Here is a 26,290-nt window from a genome sequence, read left to right as displayed (position 1 = left end):
TATTTTCATCAGTTAAATAAAATTTTTTAAATAATGGATATAAACATGTGGTCAACTAAAAAGTACAATGTGCAATGAGAAATCATTTGCATGTAACAATTCTTATTCTTAAAATTTCAGATGGGTTTTAAGAAACATATAGACATTCCCTTTGCTCCAGAGAACATATCTATATAACATATATTTTTATAAATAATAACATACATTCTGTTAGCCAAAATTACCTTTTGCCTTGATTTCGAATTCTATGATTTGACACAACTTTGACCCAGCTCCCTTTCTAAAACTGTTCTCTTGTTAGAAAAGTCAGGCTAATGTTTCAGCAGAAGCAAAAAACAAACAAACAACAACAAAAAAACTTCTATTACTCTGATATGAAAAGGGAGTGTGGTGGGGGGCAGGATCTAAGCCTGTATAACATGGGTCCAAAATTTTGCAGAATCACTGTATTTCTTCTTGCAGGTTTGTTTTTCTACCTGCCAATATTGGTACATCCTTTCCCCTACAAGATGTATTACTTTGGTATTTTATTTAAAATGTATATTCTCTTATAAGACAATAACATATCATTACAGTCTCTCAGAAGAGCAGGTTAAACATCAAACATAAGAAAAGGAAAAACAAAAGAAAGTCTTGATGAACAATATTATGTATCTCCTACTATTTGATATATAAAAAATCAAAACTGAACGCTGAAATACTACCTTTAGGGATCTTTGAAAAGCAAAATTCAAACATTCATTTTTAATCTTGGAACTTTAATAGCAGCTTCTCCAACTTCTTTCGATATATCCACTCCTAAAGGACATCTGCATCATAATAAGACAAATCACATTATTTCAAATATTTGCTTCCTGATCACTAGTTCTGCAGACTATTTGCTTAGAATTCTAACAAACAATATACATATCTATCTAATTTATCATTAATCATATGTGGTGAAAGTTCTTGAGTACATACAAATACAATAGGACCTCAAACCAGAATAATAGATGAAGAAAGGCCAGTTCCACTAATAAGAAATCTAAATTTAGAGGTTTTATAAAACCACTTTGAGGTATATTTGACATGTAAAAGCTATACATATTTAATATATAACTCAATGACTTTGGAGATTGAGATGTTTTGAAAGAAATAATTCACATCTCTCAAATACTGTCAATAAATTAAAACTTAAAATGAAGGAGAAAAATAACCAAAAAGTCTTATAATTCTCTACAAAGCTAAGAAGGTGAAAACAGTTTACCATATAACTAAAGTCAAACCTGCACCCATTCCTACTTTAGAAATTTCCCAGGTTTCTATCGATTCTTCTCTGAGGTTTCAAAATTTGGCTTGTTCCTTTTCTACCCTCCTTTGTTGCTATTGGCAGGAGAGGTCTTAGATCCTACCCCCTTTCTTTGTGCTTCATTAGTTAATAATTTTGGCTTCTGATTTCTGCTTTTTTACTCTGTTGCCCAACCTGGAAAAAGTCACAGTCTCCAGCCTCCACACTGCCAAAAGACTACTGGATCAGATGATATATTCTACCAAAGGCTAGGCCATGGACATAGGGTTTTCTTCTGCTACTACTAACCAAACTCTGTTCATTTATAATCAGCCATAAGAGTCCGTGATTCATATAGCTACAGTTATGGACTATAATGTGGAAAAGTTTTAAAACATCAGATGAAACAATGTTAGAAACAGAACTATGTTAGATTTTGAAACACAGTCATCCTTTACTGTTTTTACTATTCTAGAATTAATTTACACCAGAACTTAAAAAATTGAAAAACTTTGCTATTCTTTGGAACTTTGATTTGAGAGATAAAATAAGACTTGCAGAAAACAGTTATCTTTTGGCCATTTCTCAGCTGCATGTTAAAGAGCATATTCACAGCCTAGTCTCAACCTGAATGCTTTTTGCACATTTTCCTTAAGTTTCCCAGCATACTCGCCAGTTCTGAGATGGTTTTAACATTGCAAAAGTCAGGCCATAGACATGGTTTCCATTGTTTCCAAATAAAGGAATCCATCACCCTTACCCACCACCTGTTTCTAACCTATGATTTGTAAAATTTTTTATGATTTTAAATTGTAGTAAAAGTATTTCTTATAAGGTGTCTACCTCCTAGGTTAATGAAAGAAATAATATAACCAGAATGTCAATGAAAACCTCATATATAAAAGCAAAATCAAGGCTTTGACTTTTATAATGCAACTTGCATAAAGATATGAATAGTACTACATACTTTGGTTCATAGCGGATGCCTTCTGTGTTGTATAAAATGCCCAAGCCAGCACGCAGTCTTTCAATACCATTCCTAAATAAGAATCATTAAAGTATAGTAAACAGCCCAAGATTTAAAGGAAGAATATTTAGCATGATGAAATGGCAATTAATATTTACATAATTATGAAGGAAGCATATATATCCCTTGGCTTACCATGCAATCATGATGCCATTGTCAGTGCACAGTCTGGGAGGAGGACACATCAAAGTGCATTGTGTTGCATTTGTTACAATTTCCAGAGTTTTTCGGATATATAAGTTACTTGCAACTCCTCCAGATACAACCTAAAGGAATTGAGAAGACCAAAATTAACAAATGGATATGAGCCAAACTTTTAGCTAAACTTGAGGAAAGCAGCAGCATTATACAATAAAAATATCACATTCTGATAGATGAAAATGGGCAAGTGATATATTTGTATAACAACAATTTGGAGAGAAAAAATCACCAAAAATTTTAGTATCAACCAATAATCACTCCTATCATTTTTGTATATTTTCTTCTAAACTTCCTAATTACAATCATGGTACAACAATACTTTAGACCTTGAAGTTTTTACTTATAAACATTTTTTCTTTTTACTACAGAATTCTTAAAAAAACTATTATCTTTGATATTCAATTTTGTGAATCTACTATCATTTAGATATTGTCTCACATCATAATTTTTAAAAGAATGAAGTTTAAATAAGAAGTTTATCAAGGCTTTAAACACATTAAAGACATTTCACCATAGAAACATAAATATTAAGGAAATCAGCCTATTTTTTGTCTTTTTATCCTCACCCAAGGACATTTTTTTAGATATTTTGTTCAGATAGAGTGGGAGGGAGAGAGAAACATCAATGTGAAAGGGACACATGGAGTGGTTGCCACCCACGTGACCCAATCAGGGCCGGGGACAAACTGCAACCAAGGTACGTGCTCTTTTTTTTTTTTTTTTAAATCTTTATTATTGAATGTATTACAGATGTTCCTCATTTTCCCCCCATTGACCCCCTCCTCCCCACTCCCGCCTCCCTCTCTCCTTTTCCCACACTATTGTCTCTGTCCATTGGTTATGCATATAAGTTCTTTGGTTTACTTCTTCCCACCCCCCAACCCCTTTCCCTTTGAGGTTTGTAAGTCTAGCAATGATTTGTACTTCTTAATCCCCTCACCTTTTTCACCCATTCCCCCAACTCCCCTCTCATCTGGCAACCAACAAAACATTCTCTGTATCTGAGAATGTTTCTGCTCTGCCTGTTCATTTTGTTTGTAGATTCCATTGTCAATAGATATGTATTCATTGACATTTTGTTTGTTCATATATTTTATCTTTTTCTTCAAAAAGACCCTTCATCATTTCATATAATAATGGTTTGGTGGTGATGAACTCCTTTAACTTTTTCTTGTCTGGGAAACTCTTTCTTTATATGGCCATCGATTCTAAATGACAGCTTTGCAGGATAGAGTAATCTTGGTTGTAGGTTCTTGGTTTTCATCACTCTGAATATTTCTTGCCACTCCCTTCTGGCCTGCAAAGTTTCTTTTGAGAAATCAGCTGACAGCCTAATGGGTACTCCCTTGTAGGTAACTAGCTGCCTTTCTCTTGCTGCTTTTAAGATTCTCTCTTTGTCTTGAACCTTTTGCATTTTGATGATGATGTGTCTTGGTGTGTGCCTCTTGGAGTTCATCTTGTTTGGGACTCTCTGTGCTTCCTGGACTTGTATGTCTGTTTCCTTCACCAAGTTAGCAAAGTTTTCTGCCATTATTGTTTCAAACAGGTTTTCGATTTCTTGTCTCTGTCTTCTCCTTCTGGCACCCCCAAGATGCGAATGTTGGCACGCTTGAGATTGTCCCAGAGGCTCCTTACACTATCCTCATTTTTTTGGATTCTTTTTTCTTTTTGCTGTTCTGATTGGGTGTTTTTTTTTTGCTTCCTTATATTCCAAATCAATGGTTTGCGTCTTGGATTTACGTATCCTACTATTGAATCTGTGTAAATTATTCTTTATTTTAGTCAGTGCCTCTTTCATTTCTGACTGTGCATCCATCATTTCTGACTGGACCTTTTTTTATGCTCTTGAGGCCCTCACTAAGTTCATTGAGGTTCTCACTAAGTTCACTGAGCATCCTTATATGCAGTATTTTGAACTCAGCATCTGTTAGGTTGCTTATCTCCATTTCGCTTAGTTCTTTTCTTGAGGTTTTGTTCTGTTCTTTCATTTGGGACCTGTTTCTTTATCTCCTCATTTTGGCTGCCTCCCTGTGTTTGTTTCTGTGTATTACTTAATGAGAGGTATGGGGCTATCTGAGACCAGATGCTGCTTGTTTGAAAGAATTTAGGAAACCTGAAGCAGGATCCAAGACAAGCCAATCCTATGGTTAAGCAACTGGGACAGCTTGGGTGGGCCTGAAAGTTGCGTGGGGCGGGGCCTCAGGGAATTACCAGGGTGGGGCTACCAGGTTGCTGTAGTCCCAGATATGCCGACTGTCTGCCGCCCCCCGGGAAGGGCTCACCAAAGGAACAAAGGCCTCTGACAGCACGTTTGTCCCTGAGAAAGCCCCCTCTCCAGCACTCGCTCCAGTGCCAAACAGCTCAGTTCTTTCCTGTATTTCTCTGGTGCCCCTCGAGCTGCCTCCCTTCCAAGCTTAGAGGGAGTGAGTCCGACAAGTCTGTGTGCGGGCCCTTTAAGGAGCTGCTTGGGACTCCAGCAGCTTCAGCCCCCCTGAGCCTCAGTTCCCACTGGTTTTTCCAGCCAGAAGTTATGGGGACTTCTCTTCCTGGCACTGGAACCCTGAACAGGGCCCCTGGCGTGGGACGGGGACCCCTCAGTCCTCAGGGAGGACCTTCCCAGCCGAGGTATCCTCCTAATTTTATCCGCCACACATGGGTGTGGGACCAGCCTGTCCGCCTCCACCCCTACCAATCTCGATGCAGCTGCTGCTTTAATTCCGTAGTTGTAGGACTTCCATTCAGCTTGATTTCAGGCAGTTTTGAATGATGGTTGTTCTGTAGTTTAGTTGTAACTTTGATGTCTTTGTGGGAGGACTCGATACCGTGTTTATCTACACTGCCATCTTGACCGGAAGTCCTGAGGTACATGCTCTTAGTGGGAACCAAACCCGGGTCTCTCCAGACCACAGGCCAATGCTCTAATTGCTGAGCCAAACTGGCCAGGGCACTATTTTTTTAAAAATAATGACACCAGTTACTCCATTTCATTTCTTATTGTAAACCTTCTTTTAAATTCAATGAAAAGATGCAGCCTTAGACTTTTTTTTTTTTTTTTTTTTGCCACACAGGTTATACATATGTCCCATAAAGCTGCCATGACTGTACCAGAAATGGATGTTAGTCTTTATTCATATTTCATACTGTCAGGGCTGGCTTATGGCATAAAGACCTTTCCATCCTATGCACAGGGTTAATTAAGTTCTTGGAAGAAAAATATCATACAGTAAAGTGTTACTACTATTCTAAGATGTGATGAGAAAACTTACCAGTACCGCATTACTTTGAGGTAACAAGTCTCTCTGCTTACAAAACAAAATAGCACGATGTGTTCTTTTTGCAATGTGACATGCCGTTATGTGTTGTACTGCAGCAGCAATGTCGGCAGCTGAAGATAGAATTTGCCCCTTCTCAATCCCTGCAGAAACAAGCAGGTATTTTTAGGCACAATCCAGGATTACTTATTTGTCCAATTTTATTAATTAGAAATATACCTTCCTCTTTTTCTTTTTGCGTTATTGTCTTATCAATAACGTGTTGAAGTCCAGTAAAAGAAAAATCACAATTTTTAGCACGTTGCATGGGAGGTTTGAATTCAAAATGCAATTTATTTCCTTGTTTAGCCAAGTGTTCTATAGCCTTCCCACCACTCATGGTGGAACACTCTGGATGTTTTATTAAAAAAAGTCTTCTTGCTACCTATTAAAAACAGACAAAAAAATTTATAATGAGTCATAAAACTGCACATTTTGAAACCAAGATGCAAAGGAAATAAAAAACACAAAAATCCTGGATGAATAAGACATGCTATACTTTTACAAATATGGACGATGGCTGATGGCCAGTAAAGAGCCAATTTTGCTCTTTCTGACAATTTGATAAATAGCAGCCAATCACTGCCTCCATATCTACTTTTGCTCCTCTACTGGGGATGGAAAATAGGTTTGAAGTTAACAATGACCACTTAATGATGAACTTCAAAAATAAGAACCTGCCCTATTTCTTCTAATCATTTCTGCTGTTGGCAGCAGGATTTCTGTATATGGCATTAGGTTCTGTAGGATTCTAGAACAAAGGAAACAGAAATATGCTTGGTTGTATGGGCAATTATGACATTTAACCATAGCACTTTGTGCATCTTTAATATCCTTATGTTACCTTTATATATCCTCATATTTCACATTTTTACAGTACTTTACACTTCACAAAATATTTTCTTTCACATATATTATCCTATTTTAAAATCATAACTATGTTTGCAAACTATTTGTGCCGTTATGTGCTGATACAAACCTCTGACCATTTTATTTGGAATGGGTAAAAAAGAATCTTTTGTAAATTAGGCGCTACTTTTTCTTTTTGTCTTACTGCACATATACTTTTTCAGTCTAATATGATATTATTCAGAAATATTTAGATGAATGGTACTAGTACAGCTATTACTATTTAACCGAAACAGACACGTTAACAAAAAAGAATGTAGAAATTCTTAATTACCTTGTCAAGCATGTCACCGGGTGCTATGTCCAAAGACTTTCCAAGAAGCAGAAAATCTGAAACTCCTCTAACTAATGCCAATAGACAATGGCCCCCAGAAATCAAAAGAACTAAAAAAGGAAATTCTACATTATTTGTCAACCTAATAGTAAGTGCATGAGCTTCCATATGATGAATGGGAATAAAGGGCTTTTTTAACTGGTCAACTAGCTGTAAGCTAAAGGATAAGCCCACTCCCAAGCTTAAAGCAAGTCCTGGTTTTATGGTAGTTGCAATTGCTGAGAGTTCACTTGGACAGACTTTACTGACAGAGAGAGCTTCTTGTACTATTCGTTGAATATTTTCTCTGTGAAGTTGTTGAGCTACTGGAGGAATAATCCCACCTGTTCTAAAAGAAATTAAAAAAAAGTTTTTTATAATTTTAAAATTGTAAAAATAGAGGAAGAAAAATAATATATTATAGCTGAAGGCATGTTTTCAAATTAACCATTACATAGCTAAAATGTTAGGAAGTCAAATATTTTCAAATATGTGTCTTATAATACAGCTCATTATAATAACTCAATATGTAGTGGTTAAGGGTATAATATCTTTGTTCAAAATTGCGCACAACAAACTCCTATGGATTTGTTGATGAAGGAAATCACCAGAATAATTTTGAGAAGTATTCTAAGGAAGAAATCTTAAACAAGGAAAGGACAAGATAAAATTTGATTTTAGAAAAATTAATCTTTCTGCAGATAGGAAGATTTTTAAAGTTATTGCAAAAGGGTAAGGTGATTACATCTTAAACTGGATTATTGTGAGAATGAAAAGAAAGGGACGGAGAGCATGGAAAATTATAATAAGTAATTGTATATAAGAGAAAGGAAAAGCAAGGCATCAAAGATGAATCAAATATTGAGCTGGAATGACTGGAAGAAAAACACTAACAGAAACATGAAGACAGTTTTGTGAAGGAGATGAGTTTATTTTTAAACATTCTGTACTTGAAGTCACAGCAGCACAATTGACAGCTTACAATCCTAAAATAAAGTTTGTGCTCAGAGTTGGTAATTTTGATTTTTGGTCCATGTAGGACAGCAGTGAATTATCACTTCAAATGTCAAAAGTAAAGAATTAGGAGGTAAAGTTGCTAGCAAAAAACCTGCCAGCATGTGACAGAGAACCACAGCAATAGAATACAGGATCTGCAACATGCACCTCAAATCTCAGAAAAAAAATAGTACCATCTTCAAATATTTGATGTTGAAGATCTGCTAGTTCTACACACAAAGATGAATATCCTCAATAGGTGCATGCAATGAGTATTTATTTAATACAGTTGACCCTTGGACAATGAAGGACTCAGGGGTACCAACCCCCATAAAGTTGAAAATCCATGTATAACTTTGACTTCTCTAAAACTTTATTACTAAAAGCCTACTGCTGACTAGCAGTCTTACTGATAAAATTTACATGTTAATTTACATGTTTTATATGTGTATTACATACTGTATTCTTACAATAAAGTAAGCTAGAGAAAAGACAATACTATTAAGAAAACCAGCACTTATAGTACTGTACTGTATTTGTTGATATTATAAGTTTATTTTGTCTGTTTACAAGATGGATCATCTATCAGTACCTCCATCAATATTGTCTTATTTGATACAAAACATTGTAGATTTATACGTATTACTAACAGTAGACATCAAAAATGAAAAGATAATGTTCAAAAATGTACATTCATTTACAGGTATAACAATTCATACATTGAAAACAAAGAAGCAGCAATATGATTTGCTTTATGGTATTCTAGTATAATCAATATAACTGATTCACAGTAGCCTAGCCTATAAAATAAATGGTTATAAAAATTTTTATGACATACAGTATTATAGTCCTACTCATAATATAGTGTTGGAAACACTTACATTTTTAAAAACACTTGTGATAGACTTCTGGTCAAGATGGAGGCGTAGGTAAACATGGTAGCGGGTCCTCCCACAACCACATCGAAGTTACAACTAAACTACAGAACCACCATCATTCAAGGCCACCTGAAATCAAGCTGAATGGAAGTCCTATAACTACGAAATTAAAGAAGCAGCCACATTGAGACTGGTAGGAGGGGGAGAGGCGCGACGGGTTGGTCTCACACCCACATGTGGTGCATAAAAATCAGGAGGGACACCTCGGCTGAGAAGGTCCTCCCTGAGGATTGATGGGTCCCCATCCCACATCAGGCACCCAGCTCAGGATTCCAGTGCCAGGAAGAGAAGTCCCCATAACTTCTGGATGGAAAAACCAGTGGGAACTGAGACTGAGGGAGGCTGAGGCATCTGGAGCCTCAGGCAACTCCTGTTAAATGGCCACGCATGGACTTACTCAGACTCGCACCCTCCAGGCTCCAGCATAGGGGAGGCAACTTGAAAGGCACCAGAGACATACAGGGGAAGAACTGAGTTGTTTGTCATTGGAGCGAGGGCTGGAGAGGAAGCTTTCCCCTGGACAGACGTGTTGTCAGAGGCCTTTGTTCCTTTGGTGAGACATTCCCTGGGGCGGCAGACAGCTGCCATAGGTGGGACTCCAGCAACCTGGCTCACAGTGTTTGCCCAGCCCTGGTGATTCCCTGAGGGCCCTGCTCTACCCAACTTTCAGGCCCATCCAAGCTGTTGCCAGCTGCTTTATCATAGGATTGGCCCGTCTTGGATCCTGCTTCAGGTTTTCCTAAATTCTTTCAAACAAGCAGCATCTGGTCTCAGATAGCCCCATACCTCTCATTAAGTAATACATGGAAACAAACACAGGGAGGCAGCCAAAATGAGGAGACAAAGAAACAGGTCCCAAATAAAAGAACAGAACAAACTCCAGGAAAAGAACTAAGCAAAATGGAGATAAGCAATCTAACAGATGCAGAGTTCAAAACACTGCTTATAAGGATGCTCAATGAACTTAGTGAGAACCTCAAGACAATAAAAAAGGAGGAGTCAGAAATGATGGATGCACAGTCAGAAATGAATGAGGCACTGACTAAAATAAAGAATAATTTACACAGATTCAATAGTAGAGCAGGTAAAGCCAAGAAGCAAACCATCGATTTGGAATATAAGAAAGCAAAAAACACTCAATCAGAACAGCAAAAAGAAAAAAAAAAAAGAGGATAGTGTAAGGAGCTTCTGGGACAACTTCAGGCGTGCCAACATTCACATCTTGAGGGTGCCAGAAGGAGAAGAGAGAGAACAAGAAATCGAAAACCTACTTGAAACAATATGGCAGAAAACTTCCCTAGCTAGTGAAGGAAACAGACATACAAGTCCAGGAAGCACAGAGAGTCCCAAACAAGATGAACCCCAAGAGGCCCACACCAAGACACATCATCATCAAAATGCAAATGGTTCAAGACAAAGAGAGAATCTTAAAAGCAGCAAGAGAAAGGCAGCTAGTTACCTACAAGGGAGTACCCATTAGGCTGTCAGCTGATTTCTCAAAAGAAACTTTGCAGGCCAGAAGGGAGTGGCAACAAATATTCAGAGTGATGAAAAGCAAAAACCTACAACCAAGATTACTCTGGCCTGCAAAGCTGTCATTTAGAATTGATGGCCATGTAAAGAGTTTCCCAGACAAGGAAAAGCTAAAGGAGTTCATCACCACAAAACCATTATTATATGAAATGTTGAAGGGTCTTCTTGAAGAAAAAGATAAAAAATATGAACAACAAAATGGCAATGAATACATATCTATTGACAATTGAATCTGCAAACAAAATGAACAAGCAGAACAAAAACATTCTTATAGATACAGAGAAATTTTGTTGGTTGCCAGATGGGAGGGGGGTTGGGGGAATGGGAGAAAAAGGTGAAGGGATTAAGAAGTACAAACTGGTTGCTAGCCTGACAAACCTCAAAGGGAAGTGGGTATAGAGGAAGGGAAGAAATAAACAAAGAACTGATATGCATATATGCATAACCAATGGACACAGACAACAGTGTGGCGAAAGGCAGGAGGGGGGTGTCAGTGGGGAGGAGGGGGTCAATGGGGGAAAAATGAGGAACATCTGTAATACATTAAACAATAAAGATAAGTTTTTTAAAAAAAGGTGACTCTCATCCTCTTTTAGAATGAAAAAAAACAAAAACAAAAAACCCTTGTGATGATTAGCTGATATGCAGTTTCTCTAATTATCAGAGAGGAGCATACTGTACTGTAATGTAATTCTTTGAAAACTAAGTTATAAAACAGTAAGAAAACTAACACATTACTAAGTTTATATTAAGTATTACTCACTTTATGCCTAAGTAAGGATGGGCTACCCACTTTAATACAAGTCTTGCACATGATATTCTACACGTTGAATACTTTGGTGATGATGATGATTCAAAGAAGTCTCATACACTCTTGGAGAGTTTAATCCATTTACATTTAAGATTATTGATATGTACTTATTTATTGCCACTTTTATTTATTATGGCTATGTTTCTCTCTCTCTTTCTTCTGATTACAGCAGTCCTTTTAACATTTCTTGCAGTGCTGGTTTTGTGCTAATATATTCCCTTAGCCTTTTTGTGTCTGGGAAGCTCTTTATTTCACCTTCTATTTTGAATGATAGCCTTGCTGGATACAGTAGTCTTGGATTCAGATCCTTGTTTTTCATTACCTTGAATACTTCATGCCATTCCCATATGGCCTGTTGTGTTTCTGTTGATAAATCAGCTGACAGCTTTATGGGCTCCTCTGTGGGTAATCTGTTGCTTTTCTCTTGCTGCCTTTAAAATTCTTTGTCTTTAATTTTTGGCATTTTAATTATGGTGTGAATTGGTGTGGGCCTCTTTGGGTTCTTCTTACTTGGGGCTCTCTGTGCTTCCTGAACATGTATGTCTTTTTCCTTCACCAAGTTAGGGAAGTTTTCTGCCACTATTTCTTCAAATATATTCTCTAACCCTTGTTCATTTTCCTCTTCTTCTGCTACTCATATGATGTGGATGTTGTTACGTTTCATATTGTCCCACAGCTCTCTTAAACTGTCCTCCTGTTTTTTTCATTGTTTTTTCTTTTTGGTTCTCTGATTTTTTTTTTTTTCCTACCGTTTTCTAATTCGTTGATCCAATCCTCGGCTTCCTCTAATCTGGTGGTTATTCCTTCTAATGTGTTCTTTATTTCTGCTATGTCATTCTTCATCTCCGCTTGGTGGTTTTTCATTTTCAGTTGGTTGATTTTCATTCTTTCTGTATCTTTACTCATTCTGTTGAGCTTCCTCAGAATCATTACTTTGAACTCTACCTCTGATAACTTGTGTAACTCCATTTTATTTCTCCCTTCTTCTGTAGAATTCTCTTGTTCTTTCATTTGGGATTTGTTTCTTTGTTTCACCATTATGGCTGTCTCAGCAGGGTTTGGAGCCTGCCAAATATTCCCTGTGTCAGTGTTCTGCTGACTGTGGGTCCCTTAGCTGGGCTTCGATGAGTATAGAATGGACCACGCTAAACACCAGTGGATCTGACTTTCCTGGGTAGAGTCACAGGCCAAGCAAAGATTCAGTATTCTTAGAGCTTTTGTCTGCAGGCTATTAGTCCCAGTTACTTAATGAGCCTCAGGTTGTAGCCCTCAGCTGAATGAAAAATCTCTCAGATGGGCAGGGTAAGAGGATTTCCAGCAAGTGGGGCAATTTCTTTCCCCTGGGCTAAAGTTGCTTTGAGAAGAAAATGGTTTCTGCAGTGTAGATTATTGGCTCAGTGCAGGGACCCAGGCCTCAGCCTTCACAGCTCAGATCCCAGAGCTATGACCCCCAACACTGAGAGCCAGATCCCAAGCTCAAAGTTTTCAGAGGCTCTTCTCTGCCTACTGGCTGGCAGATATTTTCTGACTATTAATGAGCCTTAGGTTGCACTTCTCTGGGCCAGGAGGCCATTAAATACCCGGGAGGAGGGGCAGTTGCTTCTCCCCAGAGCTAATGCCACTCTGGGAGGGGGTTTCGTGAGGAATATGGCTACTGTGTTGTGGGAGAGTAACTCAGCATAGAGCTCCTGATGGCCTCCTTCCCAGCTCTCTCCCGTGCCACAAACCCCCAACTCTCCTCACACAGTTCCAGTCCAGTCCACCTTCCCTCTGCTGGAGCCAAGGTGAGTGGTTGTAGCTGTAATTTAGTGCACTGGCCCTTCAGGGAAGTGCCAATGTTCCCTGAGCCTCTCCCTGCCAGACAAAACCTCTGCTCTTGTGATTTTCTCAGCCAGGTGTTATGTGGGCACCTTTCCCTGTTCTACCATTCTGTGCTGGGGAGCCAGTTTGGAGTTTTAACCCCTGACTTGTGAGAGGGAACTGCTCACAGCTAAGACAACTCTCAGCTGCTTCCTGTGGGCACTCAGCCAGCCCTCTCACACCTCTGCAGCTCCTACTAGTCTCAATTTTGGATCCTCTTTACACCCCTGGTTATAAGGGTTCTGTCCAGCTGCTCTTCAGTTGGTTTTTCCAGATGACTTGTCTTTATTTTAGTTGTAATTCCAGTTTGGTCCTGTGAGACAGTCTGTGTAGCTTCTATTCACTCCACCACCATTTTCCTCCCTCTTTTTCATTTCTTTAAAAATGTTTCTATATAATACCAATCCTCCCCCCCCCCTTTTTTTTGAGTTTCAGTGTCCATATCATGGAAGAGTCCATGTCGTAAAAGAAGTCAAAAGTCTTGAATAATTGGAACCCTTCTGCCAGATTAGCTATTGACAATTTTCTTCCTGGCACTGCTTCTTCTACAGTTCTTCTTCATTATCTAGTACTGATTTGGAAGCATTCATCTCCATCAAGTTGTCTTCTGTTAATTCCTCTGGTATGGTATCTATTAGCTCTTGATTTTCTCCAAGATCCATATTTAGAAACCCTTCACCCCTACCTTTTTGCCACATCCACAATCTGTTTCATGACTTCCTTGATTGGTTGTCATAAGTCCTATGAGGTCGTGCACAACATTTGGACACAGTTTACTCTAGCAGGAAATTATTGTTTAGAGCTTTATGGCTTTCACAGCATTTTCCATTGGAATGATGGCATTTTCAATGGTGCAATCCTTCTAAACTTTCATGAGGTTCTCTCTATCCAGGTTCTCTTCCATAGTACTAACAATCCTTTCCACAGAGTACAGTGTGTAATGAGACTTAAAGGTCCTAATCACCCCCTAATCTAGAGACTGAATTAGAGATGTTGTGTTTGGAGGCAAACAGACCATTTTGACACCTTCAGCATTAACTCATAGGTTTCTGGGTAGCCAGGGACATTGTCCAATATTAAAATAACTTTAAAAGGCAGTCCTTTACCAGTAATGTACTTCCTTACAAAGCATGGATGTAATCAATCCAGAAAAAGGGTTCTCATTGTCCAGGCCATCTTGTTGTCATACAACCAAAAGATTGGCAGCTGGTATTCATCTTTTTCCTTCAAAGTTCAGGGGTTAGCAGCTTTATAGATAAGGTCAGTCCTGATTACAAACCTGCCTGCATTTGCCAAGATAATACTGTAAATCCTATCCCTTCCTACCTTTAAATCCTGGTGCTCACTGTTCATCCTTACTAATAAATGTCCTTTGTGGCATTTTTCTTTCCAGAACAGGGTACTATCATCTACATTAAAAGCCTATTCAGGCCCTGGCCGGTTTGGCTCAGTGGTTGGAGCGTCGACCTGCGGTACAGAGAGACCCGGCTTCGGTTCCCGCTGGGGGCACGTACCTCGGTTGCAGTTTGTCCCTGGCCCTGGTTGGTCGTGCGGGTGGCAGCCACTCGATGTGTCCCTTCACATCGATGTTTCTCTCTCTCTCTTCCTCTCTCTCCCTCCCGCTCTATCTGAACAAAAAATAGAAAAATGTCCTCTGGTGAGGATTAAAAAAAAAAGCCTATTCAGGCAGATGTCCTTTCTACTCAATGATTTTAACATCTGGGAACTGATCTACTGCCTCTTGGTCAACAGAAGCTGCTTCACTTGTTATCTTGACATTTTTTAAGCCAAACTCTCTCTAAAATTATCAAGTCATTCATTGCTGGCATAAAATTCTCTAGCTTTAGATCTTTCACCTTCCTTTTGCTTTAAATTGTCATATAATGACTTGGATTTTTCTATAGGTATACATTTCTTATGGCAATCCTGCACCCATATAAAAGCTGCATTTTCAATACAAGGTATTTCATAAGAAGTGAAAGATGTTGCCCTGGCCGGTTTCGCTCAGCGGTTGGAGCGTCGGCCTGTGGTACAGAGAGACCCGGGTTTGGTTCCCGCTAAGGGCGCGTACCATGGTTGCAGTTTGTCCCCGGCCCTGGTTGGTCCTGCGGGTGGCAGCCACTTGATGTGTCCCTTCACGTCGGTGTTTCTTTCTCTCTCTCTTCCTCTCTCTCTCTCCCACTCTATCTGAACAAAAAATGGAAAAATGTCCTCGGGTGAAAGATGTTTATACCTGCTTGCATAGCTGCAGCAACAGCCTCACAAATTTCTTTTTTTTTTTTTTTATCCTCACCCAAGGACACTTTTCCATTTTTTGTTCCGATAGAGTGGGAGGGAGAGAGAGGAAGAGAGAGAGAGAGACATCGACGTGAAAAGGACACACTGAGTGGCTGCCACCTGCAGGACCAACCAGAGCCGGGGACAAACCACAACTAAGGTATGCACCCCTAGCGGGAACCGAACCTGGGTCTCTCTGGACCGCAGGCCGACGCTCCAACCGCTGAGCCAAACTGGCCAGGACCAAATATCCTTTTTTAAAAAAAACAACAATGGTCCTTATACTGGATTCATTTACCTTCAAATGGCGGGCATATCTAGATATATATCAAACAATCTAACTTTTTTTTGTAATGGCATGACTTTTCTCTGCTTCTTGGGAGCACTTCCAGCATCACTAGTGGCACTTCATATGGGTCCCATGGAGTTCTTACAGGGGTATGGTACTGTACAAAACATGAAAACTACGCAAGAACCCCAAGAGATCACTTTTTACTATGATGCACAACATACTGGAGAGATGAACTGCTTACATAGAAATAATTAGAGTCATACAGTGTTTTAAACAGATACTTGCAACACTAGAACTCACTGCAATAGCAACAGGAGGTGACTACAAAACGATTACAGTAGTACAGTATGTTCTACGGTTAATTCCATGCAGTTATTACTTAATACTTCATCTTTATGTTTGTTTAAATTTCTTCAACTGCATGGTGCCATGTACGGTAAATATATGCATACGTTTTGATAAATCTGAACTTTTTATAATAGATTTGTGTATATTTCATGGTAGTAAATTATAAAATAAACTAATATCTATATATATTTTATACATGCACAACATACCTTTTTCTTATTTTTTCAATATTTCCAGGCTATATGATTCATTTTCGTGTTTTTTTCAAATCGTCACAAATCTTCAAAAATTTTTCCAATATATTTATTGAAAAAAATCTATGCATAAGTAGACCTGTGCAGTTCAAACCTGTGTTGTCCAAGGGTCAACTGTATATCATGTCTTAGAGATTAGGTTAAGCTTCTTGAAGGCAAGGACTTTCTAGTACTTCACTGTGCCTTATTAACATCTATAGTCCCTTTTACATATTATGTAACCATCAGAGGTCTATCCTGCCTCTCCACATATATTATTTCTAATCATAATATTCTATATTATTTCTGTTCTACTTTCCACAATCCTATAACGCAGATATCTTTCCCACTTTATGGATGCGAACACCGAATCAGAGAGGATAAAGAACTTGCCTAAAGTTAGGCAATACCAAATACCTAATGCATGATTCAAATACAGGTCTGTGATCTCAAAATACCAACCTTTTTCACTATTCAGATGTTGTTAAATTAATGGCTTCAAGGCATTTTTGATCTGTACAGTACTTCAACGTATTTTGAATTAGCTACTAATTTAAAAAATCTGCCCTGGCCGGTTTGGCTCAGCAGTTGGAGCGTCGGCCTATGGACCAGAGAGTCCCGGGTTCAGTTCCCGATAGGGGCACGTACCAAAAAAATAATAAATAAATAAATAAAATAATCTGGAGATATTATAGTAACATTCTGGATTTCCATTTTCTTTTGAATATCCTGATGATCAAATAACATAGAGTTTATATTCCTGCATGGCAATAATTGGCTGGAGCTGAGTAGTGACTTCCTCCAGATATTTTCCACTTTATATCTAGCCCACTTATTTATATAACCTGCCTGGTGGTCCTCTGGAAACATCTGAGTTCATAAATCTTGCGCTATTCTGTGATTTAATACAATAGTATATTATTATTATTATAGTACCAACATGAGTTATGTATATAAATGTGAATAGGATTTTTTTCTTTTCAGTGATTAACTGAAGGCTAGAGGTCAAGTCAGGCTTTCCTAGGGCTTCAGTTGAGAACATGACACATACAGGTGAAAAGAGGAAAGGACATTACTGAGGGGAAATCATGGATAAATATTGGAGTTGAGAATAAGCTTAGTTTTGTTTTGGCAACAGGATTAGCTAAGGTTTGAACCTTATTGTGGAGAGGCTTAAAAGCAAGGTTGAGGGGTTTAAGGTTTTCTAACAGCAGTTATCAGAAGCTTTTGTATAAGAGAAGAAATTAGCTCCTAAAATTTAACTTTTATATATGATAAATACAAAAGAATTCTTCATTCTTTTTCAAAAAAAGTGAAAATTACCAAGATAATTCTACTTACTTTAAATGAACTTCAGTTTGGGAATGTATTGCTTCTCCCAAAACATTTCCAGTTTCATCCACCACAGCAGCTGCTGTATCATCACAACTGGTTTCAATCCCCAATACCAGTTTATGAAGAAATATTTTTCCAGGATGAAAATTAAAACTTCTTAAATATTCATAAATACTCCTTTTTGATGGTTTAGAAAAAACTCCTGTTGTCTTATTCAATATTAGCATACTTACTCTATATATAATTCCTGGAAAAAAATTAAAGAAACAAACTAATTATTATTTAGATCTGGTATTAGCCACTAACCCATTCAGTTAGGCAAAGTTATGAAAACTTAGGCTGTAGCAATTTGCTATATAATTATATAATTTACATACTATAAATAACAGTATGAATGACTATAATGCTCTTTAAGGAGGGAAACGGGAGAGTCAGATACAAATTTTTTTGTATTACTCTTACTTTCATGCTGTTCTAACCAAACCACTCATTATTATTTTTTTTTTTTTTTTTTTTATCCTCACCTGAGGACATTTTTTTCATTTTTTATTCAGATAGAGCAGAAGGAGAGAGAGAGAGAGAGAGAATCATCTCATGAAAGGTACACATCAAGTGGCTGCCACCCACACGACCCAACCAGGGCCAGGGACAAACTGCAACTGAGGTATATGCCCTTAGCAGGAACCGAACCCTGGTCTCTCTGGACCACAGAAGGACGCTCTAACCACTGAGCAAAACCAGCCAGGACTCATTATTCTTTATAAAACAGCTAATATCACAGAACAATAGTTGCAAGGAATAGTCCTCTGGAAAGTGTCATTTATTTTTTGACAGCTAAAATTAAGACAAAATGTGGTTTAAAGGCAAAATGGAGCAGTAAAAATAAGTACATTCTATTTCCTAGAAACATCTTTCAAAATAAAATTTAATCATTTGGTTGGAAGAGTACACACAAAACACACACAAAATAAGATTTAGTCATCTAGTTCAGAAATAAGTGTTCTCAAAGCTCATCTTAAATGAACACATCTTGACTACAGAGACTGCAACCTCTTACCTATTTTATCCATGAATTACAGTTTATCAAATTAAATCTACCTTTTTGCCACAGATTTATCATAACAGGCATCTCCCAAAATCCTATATATCCCAAAATGACAGCAGTCCATCTCTCAAGTCCCCTGGTATTTCCATACTGCCAAACCACCTGTTCTAAAACTTCCTGGGTGTTTAAGTAGGCCCTTTCTATAACACACTAATGGACAGCATGGCGGGGCGGGGGGGGAGCAAGTAAGTACTGGAACTTTTTATTGTTCCCTGGGGCAGAGGGCATCTAGGATTAGATGAGATCGACCAATTTACAGAGAACAGCTGCGGGGAGTGCAGCTCAGACAGACACACCCTGAGAAATCACTAAATTAAGGCAATATGGCTTGTGCTAAGTACTTCTCTTTTGGGTCAAGAAGGCTCCCAAGTGAACCCAATGGACTTGGCCAGCGCTGTCTGCTGTAAGAAGGTGAGGTAGTCGGTTTTGAACCGCTTTTCCAGGCTCACAAAAGCATCAGTGGGGAGGAGTGAGCAACTCACCCACCTTCCTGGTGAATGACAGTATCTAATACTTCTCTCCTTTCTCTGGTAACAAGGGTGGACTGCCCTTTCTCCGGGGCTAGAAAGCCGGACCTCGACGCCTGGAAGTGACGTCATCAACACGATGCCAGCGTCCCGTTGTCAGGGCCGGTTGCTATTGCCCTAGGGGCGTTACTCTGATCTCTGGGTAAATATGCGTAAAGTCAGCCTTTGCCCTAGATGCTGTGTGTGCGCTCAGGCATTTCCCCCAGATATGTAGATACCAAGACTTCTCTGTAGGCCGAAATGGATTTGTCTGACTACACACCATTAAGTTCTAAACACTATACTATATTAAAATATATATATGTATATATAGTTTGGGCTAGATTCGGACGCCACTGTGAGAAAAGGATTGGGTAGATTGTTCATTATTCCATTTCCGATGAACTATCACCAAACCTAAAGGTGTGGCCTGAGATATGTAATATTTTCAGAGTCAGTGGAAACTAGAGACGCAAGGACTTGTACAGGGCTCACAGAGAACGGAAGCGTTTCCGGTCGGACAGTCTAAACTGTTACTCCCATTTCTTGAAAATGTGTGGGGCTGGTTCGTTTTTGTGGTAAAAATTTAAGGGGTGGTTGTAGTAAATATTCACATACCTTTAAAGATTTAGTATCCTATTTTCAGAATATATTATGCACAAAACAGCATAGTGTGTCCTCAAATTCTCCCACCTCTACATTTTTTGGTATGTGAACTCAATACCACTTGTTTGAATATTTATCCCAATAGCTTTTCTTCTTCCCTGGTAGGCTTTAAGGTTTTACTAAGCAAGGGCATTATAAATGCAAGATTGGCAGAGCTGGCACATATACTTGTGCCTTGTAGTGTGAAGTTCTTGGTAAAAAAAGATGAATAAATCAGTTGGGAAGTCAGTTATAGTCTAGTGGTAGATACAGATATGTCAATTAATAATTACCAGAATGTTAGGTAAAGTTTTTTAGGTGAAACTTAATGTTTTCAAAATTTTTCATTATGTGTAGTAGTAATAACCATAATTAACGATAAAGTGGCACTTACTCTGTGCCAGGCACTGTTGTAGATTTATTTATTTAACCCTCCCATCAATCTCATGGGGTAGGTACTGTCTTCATTTTGCACAAGGTAACTGGTTCACAGAATTTGGGTAATGTGCAGGTCATACAGCTAGTAAGTGCAGAACTACGATATGGTCAGTCCATCTAGCTCTGGAGTCTGTTTTCTTAACTGCCAAAAGATGAAACCACTCATATTTTTCCTAGGCTGTACTGTTTACCCAAAAAGAGAAAAAAAGAAAAATTAAGACCTAAAGGTTAAGAAAAATTAGTCATCCTGTCTGATTGGCTATGATAAGTCAGAGGTTATTTTCTATTTTGCACTGGAATCTAGCCTGAACATAAAACCTTTCACATCTGGCATTGTTTTTCTTGCAATTTGAATTATGTTCAGTAGGTGTGCCCCAATGCTCTCCTTTGCTGTCAAGAGTTATCTTCATTGTATGTGCTAGTATCATTAGTAGATTCATCATCTAGGCACTCTTGATTGGTGTTGAGTCTGAACGTTGCATTATGTAAAACAGCAGAACTCTAGGATACATTAGGAAGGAATTATTCTTCCTTTGGTTGAGTGCATGTTAGTAGAAAGAAATGGCACTTATACCCGTCCCACATATTTGGCAAGTGAAGGTATACACCTTCCATGTTCTTCATTGTACTGGAGAAGTTATTGTTTAGAAAGGCATGGATACTCTGAGGCCTGTCTAGGCTTTCATCATATGGTTTGAGTGCCACTCATGGACATTCTCAACAAAATATAGCCTTATCACTAGAACTTCAGCTTGAATTGAGAGTTCCAAATAAATCTAAATATGCTCATTTTTGTCTCTGCTATTGTCTAACTTCCCACTTGTAAATTTTAGAGGAAAATTACATACTGAAGAATCAATACTCATTTCATTACCTAATCATGTCCTACTAAACTGGATTTTATTAAATATTTATTGGTTTTTTTCCCTTTGGGCTAGGAACTTTATTAGTTGTCAGAGATGAAAAAAATTTCCCATCTTCAAGGAACCGAGTCTAACAACAGGCAACTGTAATACTGCATTATGGAAAGTGTGCATTGAGAAAGTTGCTTGGGTAAGGTGGTGTAGCTTACCACAAATGTATCCATAGCTTAGCAGGACCTTGGTGTGATTGCTGGATTTCTGATTCTTATCTAGGCTTGAAATTCGATAGTCAGAAGTGACTGGACTACAGGGTACTTAGTCACACATTCAATTTGCTAATAAACTATGTAAAAACCACTAACTAAACTAATGTATTAATTTATGAGAAATTCAATGATGAAGGAGGTAGGATAGTTGAGCTTGGTGGTCTTCACCTTCTCTATGTTAACCAAATTACAATGAAAGCCAGATACAAATTATAATTGTTTGGTAAATGTGCAGTAGAAATAAGTTTGATGCTTTTAATGGCTAATGTTTTGAGCCCAATGCACCCATTCCCACTTGCGTCACATACTTCTTACCTTCTTTATAGATTCAGTTGTGCTAAAAATACTGTCATTTTCCTCTCTCTCTTAAGTTTCTTTGCTAACAACTATCTTTTGATATGAAACATTCTTTCATTAATGGTAATACTGTCAATCAGGTCTCATCTTTGGAAGATATTTTGCTTTTTATTTTGTTTGCTGAGCCATTATGCTTATTTTACAAATTTACCCTAAGATGATTTTGACCATTTTTAGGTGTACAGTTCAATGGTATTGAGTACATTTGTACTGTTGTGCAACCATCACTACCGTCCACCTCCAAAACTTTTTCATCTTCTCTAACTCTGTATCCACTAAACGCAATACCCCATTTCCCTTTACTCCCAGCCCCTGGCAACCACCATTGTTTCTGTTTTTATGACTTTGACCACTATAGGTACCTCATATAAGCAGGATCATACAATATTTGTCCTTTTGTGATTGACTTATTTCACTTAGCATTAATATCAAGGTTCCTCCAATGTTGTAGCATGTATCAGAATTTCCTTCCTTTCAAAGTGAACAATATTCTATTGTGTCTATATACCTCATTTTGTTTATCCATTCATTCCATAGACATTTGGGTTGTTTCCCCCTTCTGGCTACTGTGAATAATACATGCTATCAGCATGGATTGTACAAATAGCTTTTCAAGTCCCTGCTTTCACTTGTTTGGGGTATATGCTCAGAAGTGGAATGCCTGGATTATAGGGTAATTGTTTAAGTTTTTGAGGAATTGCCACATTCAGATATTTTATTTTCAAATGTGTGGTGTCCACATGTTTTTGGCACAGGAGGGAGAGGGTGAATCTCTTTGTTACTCTCATATGCTTCCTATGAATGTTAAGTGCCAGGACAGAAGTATATGGTTTGATAGTTCATAGGAGGGCTGAATGTGTTAAAGCAGGATCACTGTATCAGGTTTTCATGTAGTGGTGGTATACTAGTATCTTCCTGGGCAACAGCCAATAAATCATCTGGCTTCTCTGTTTCCATTTAAAAAATTATAAAATGAAGAAAATAATGCATGTTTATCTTCTTGATAAAATAGCCAACACAAATACAGAATTTTTGCAAAAGTTGGAAGTTTTTAAAAAAAAGTATTGTTGATAAAAAATTATAACTACAGCCCGGCTGGTGTGACTCAGTGGTTGATCATCGACCCATGCACCAAGAGGTCACTAGTTCAATTCCTGGTCAGGGCACATGCCCAGGTTGTGGGCCAGATTCCCAGTAGGGGGCATGCAGGAGGTGGCCGATTGATGTTCTCTCTCATTGATGTTTCTAACTCTCTCTCCCTCTTCCTTCCTTTCTCTCTAAAAATCAATAAAGAAAAAAAAAATTAAAAAGAAATTATAACTACATAATTGGAAAGTCAGAAAATTTATATACTATATAAAATTCCTTATATTTTAAAAACAGTTCATTCTACAGTGTTAATAATGTAGTTTCTTTACAACAGTTCTTGGACAAAAATGTATTTTCATCAACATAAGATGAAAAGGACAGTGATAAATTGGCTTATGTGCTAAACTTAAAATTATACAAAACTTTAAGTTACAGGTTGAGTCATTTCCATAACCATTAGCTGTTTATCATGGGCTTGAATGAATCAACAAAGAGAATAAATTACACTGCTATGCTGAACATAAAAGTCAAATATTTTCACTAAGCTATTTAAAAATTATAAACCATTTCAGATTATGAAAAGTATTAATAATCAACTTCTGTGACTCCAACATCCAAGAGATAAAACATCACAAAATATAGTTGAATTGTGTGCTGTATACCCTATTCAGTATTCTAAATTTGATGTTTATAATTCTGAGTTCATTTATAGTTAAATAAAAAAATTTTAACCCATATTAACAAACTATCTGTTGAATCATAGTTTATCTTTCCTCTTCCCTTGCCTAACTTCTTCCCTGCCCAATACTACTCCTTACTTCCTTTTAGACCATCTTCCCAGTCCTAAACATGTTTGTTTGTCCTACATCAACATGTAATATCCAGGTAATTGTTTGGGGAATTACTCATCTATCTGTCCTGTGAGAAAGATTATTAAATTGCATTGGTCTATATGGGTGCTGCATTTTTCTTCTTCAGGATAAGCATGAGAGTATTTTGGAGTCACATTTACTGGCAACATATATTATTATTATTTTTTAAATATTTTTTTCTTCATTGATTTTAGAGAGGGAGGGAGAGAGAGAAACATCGATGAAAGAGAACATCGATTGGCTGCCTCCTGCATGCCCCTCACTGGGGATCAGGCCCACAACCTGGGTATGTGCCCTGACCGGGAATTGAACCAGTGACCTCTTGGTGCATGGGTCGACACTCAACCACTGAGCCACACCAACTAGGCTGGCAACATATATTAACATAGGAGACATAATGTAGAAATATGCTGCATGACAATAAAAATTTAACTTGAGCTAGACAAAATGAATCTATAGGCTAAAATCTAACAAGATGTGGTTCTGTGGGAAAAATAAGAAATCTGAGACTTTGGTTTAATAAATTCATCAAGTAAGTACATGAAAGGAAAACCATCATTAAATAGCACTACATGTTAAAGACTTGAGGTTTTAGTAAATATAAAGTGAATCAGTGACATGTGGCTTTCAAAATAGCTAAAATGATAATAGGCAGCATTTTAAAAAAATTTACTCAAAACAAGGGAAATGATACTGTTGTTGTGACATCGTATCTTATCACTTCTTATAGTTAGCTCTAATACTATATAATAATGAACTTAGAGCAGAAATACCAGGATGGTGGGAGAAATCTGAAACCATTTCATATGGAAAACAGTGAAGGCTCTGTTAATGTTTATTCAGTGCTATTGATAACAGTTTAAAAGTTAAATAGTGAGTTATATAGAATATATAGTTATATATAAAATAAGGATTAGATTATGGCTCAGTGTAAAACAAGTTATAAATTCCATTACAAAAATGCAGCCTTGAGCCCTGGCCAGTTTGGCTCAGCGGTTAGAGCGTCGGCCTGCCGTCCCGAGAGACCCAGGTTCGGTTCCCGCTAAGGGCATGTACCTCGGTTGCAGTTTGTCCCCGGCCCTGGTTGGTCGTGCGGGTGGCAGCCACTCGATGTGTTCCTTTCACATCGATGTTTCTCTCTCTCTCTCTCTGTTCCTCTCTCTCCCTCCCACTCTACCTGAACAAAAAATGGAAAAATGTCCTCGGGGGAGGATTAAAAAAAAAAAAAAAATACAGCCTTGAAAGTTGTAAGTCCTCCTTTATTAGCACTAATTCTTAGCATCATACAGCTCTATAAGGCTAATTCACACAGATATTAGCTAGGGAGATCTTGTTATGCCCCTTAGGATCTCTGTAGTTTAATAGATAACAGTGCCATAAACCTAAAAATATAGTTCTATGTTGAAAAAAAAAGGCAGGTCAAAAGGACACAGGAGCCAACTTGGAAAGTTCTGTTGGGAACTGTGGCTCCCAATGGCTAAAGCTGAAGGACAATTTGAGCAACAAATTAATAATGATAATAATGGATTATAAAACACAGAATAAAATATCAATCAATCCATAACATAAATAATTGAATAAAGAGCCCTGGCCGGTTTGGCTCAGTGGTTAGAGCGTCGGCCTGCGGTCCTGAGAGACCCGGGTTCGGTTTCCGCTAAGGGCGCATACCTTGGTTGCAGTTTGTCCCTGGCCCTGGTCGGTTGTGCGGGTAGCAGCCACTCGATGTGTTCCTTTCACATCAATGTTTCTCTCTCTCTCTCTGTTCCTCTCTCTCCCTCCCACTCTACCTGAACAAAAATGGAAAAATGTCCTCAGGTGAGGATAAAAAAAAAAAATTGAATAAAGAAGGAAAAAAATCTTCCTTAGGAAAACAGCCACTATTGGAACTTCACATTAATAACTGCTGCAGGAATGATTCACCAATGAATGCTAAAATTAGTGGCGTTTCTAAACTCATGCCTATTTGGAAATTGCCATTATGTCTCTAACTTGAAATTAGGTGCAATTATAGCATAACAATTATTTGGAATGATGATTTTTCTTCCAAATAATAGGCATTGTAAATTGTTTTTAAAAAGTTGTGTTTTTTTACATTAAACTGTACCAACTTATGAAATTGGCAAGTTTCCATATTTAACACAATCATTCACCTAAGTGTTAAGGCCAAAAAACTAAGTTATTTTCGTTTCCTCCCTCCATCCTGCAATACATCAGTGTCTTATGAGCTGCACTTGCAAAGTACAGCCCAAATCTGACTACTTCTCACCACTTCATTGGCTATTTCCCTAGTCTGAGCTACTTTCTGCCTGAAGTAGCTTCCCAACTACTCTTCCATCTTCCTATTCCCTTACAATTTATTCTCAGCATCAGCCCTAACCTTAAAAAAAAAAAAAAAAAAAAAAAAATCATATCCCTTTAAGCTGTATAAAACTTTCCAATGGCTTTGTCAAGCTTAGCATAAAATTTGTTCATTACCTTGGTCTATAAAACCCTGTATG

At 37.9% G+C, this 26,290-nt stretch overlaps 1 protein-coding gene across 1 annotated transcript; it reads right to left on the bottom strand.

Moving 5' to 3' along the window:
- Nucleotides 1-664: 664 nt before the first annotated feature.
- On the bottom strand, nt 665-19,310 carry OSGEPL1 (O-sialoglycoprotein endopeptidase like 1). The gene is made up of 8 exons (XM_036254443.1): nt 19,243-19,310; nt 17,658-17,898; nt 6,990-7,377; nt 5,987-6,191; nt 5,762-5,910; nt 2,430-2,560; nt 2,235-2,306; nt 665-809 (listed from the first exon to the last, which is right to left on the bottom strand). Exons 2-8 carry the CDS (start codon nt 17,876-17,878, stop codon nt 731-733), a joined length of 1,245 nt encoding a protein of 414 aa, XP_036110336.1. The 5' UTR covers nt 17,879-17,898; nt 19,243-19,310; the 3' UTR covers nt 665-730.
- Nucleotides 19,311-26,290: the final 6,980 nt, after the last annotated feature.

Source organism: Molossus molossus, unplaced genomic scaffold, assembly GCF_014108415.1.
Source record: "Molossus molossus isolate mMolMol1 unplaced genomic scaffold, mMolMol1.p scaffold_m16_p_11, whole genome shotgun sequence".
Taxonomy (NCBI): domain Eukaryota; kingdom Metazoa; phylum Chordata; class Mammalia; order Chiroptera; family Molossidae; genus Molossus; species Molossus molossus.
This window is presented reverse-complemented; position numbering and strand designations above follow the sequence as displayed.

Bases quoted from the DNA above. Each gene is read 5' to 3' on its own strand.
- OSGEPL1 (XM_036254443.1), bottom strand. From the start codon at position 17,878: ATGCTAATATTGAATAAGACAACAGGAGTTTTTTCTAAACCATCAAAA. The intron at 6,192-6,989 runs GTAATTAAGAAT...TGTTTTTAATAG, and splicing joins CCGGTGACATGCTTGACAAG to GTAGCAAGAAGACTTTTTTT. The intron at 810-2,234 runs GTATGTAGTACT...ATTATGATGCAG, and splicing joins GGCATCCGCTATGAACCAAA to ATGTCCTTTAGGAGTGGATA.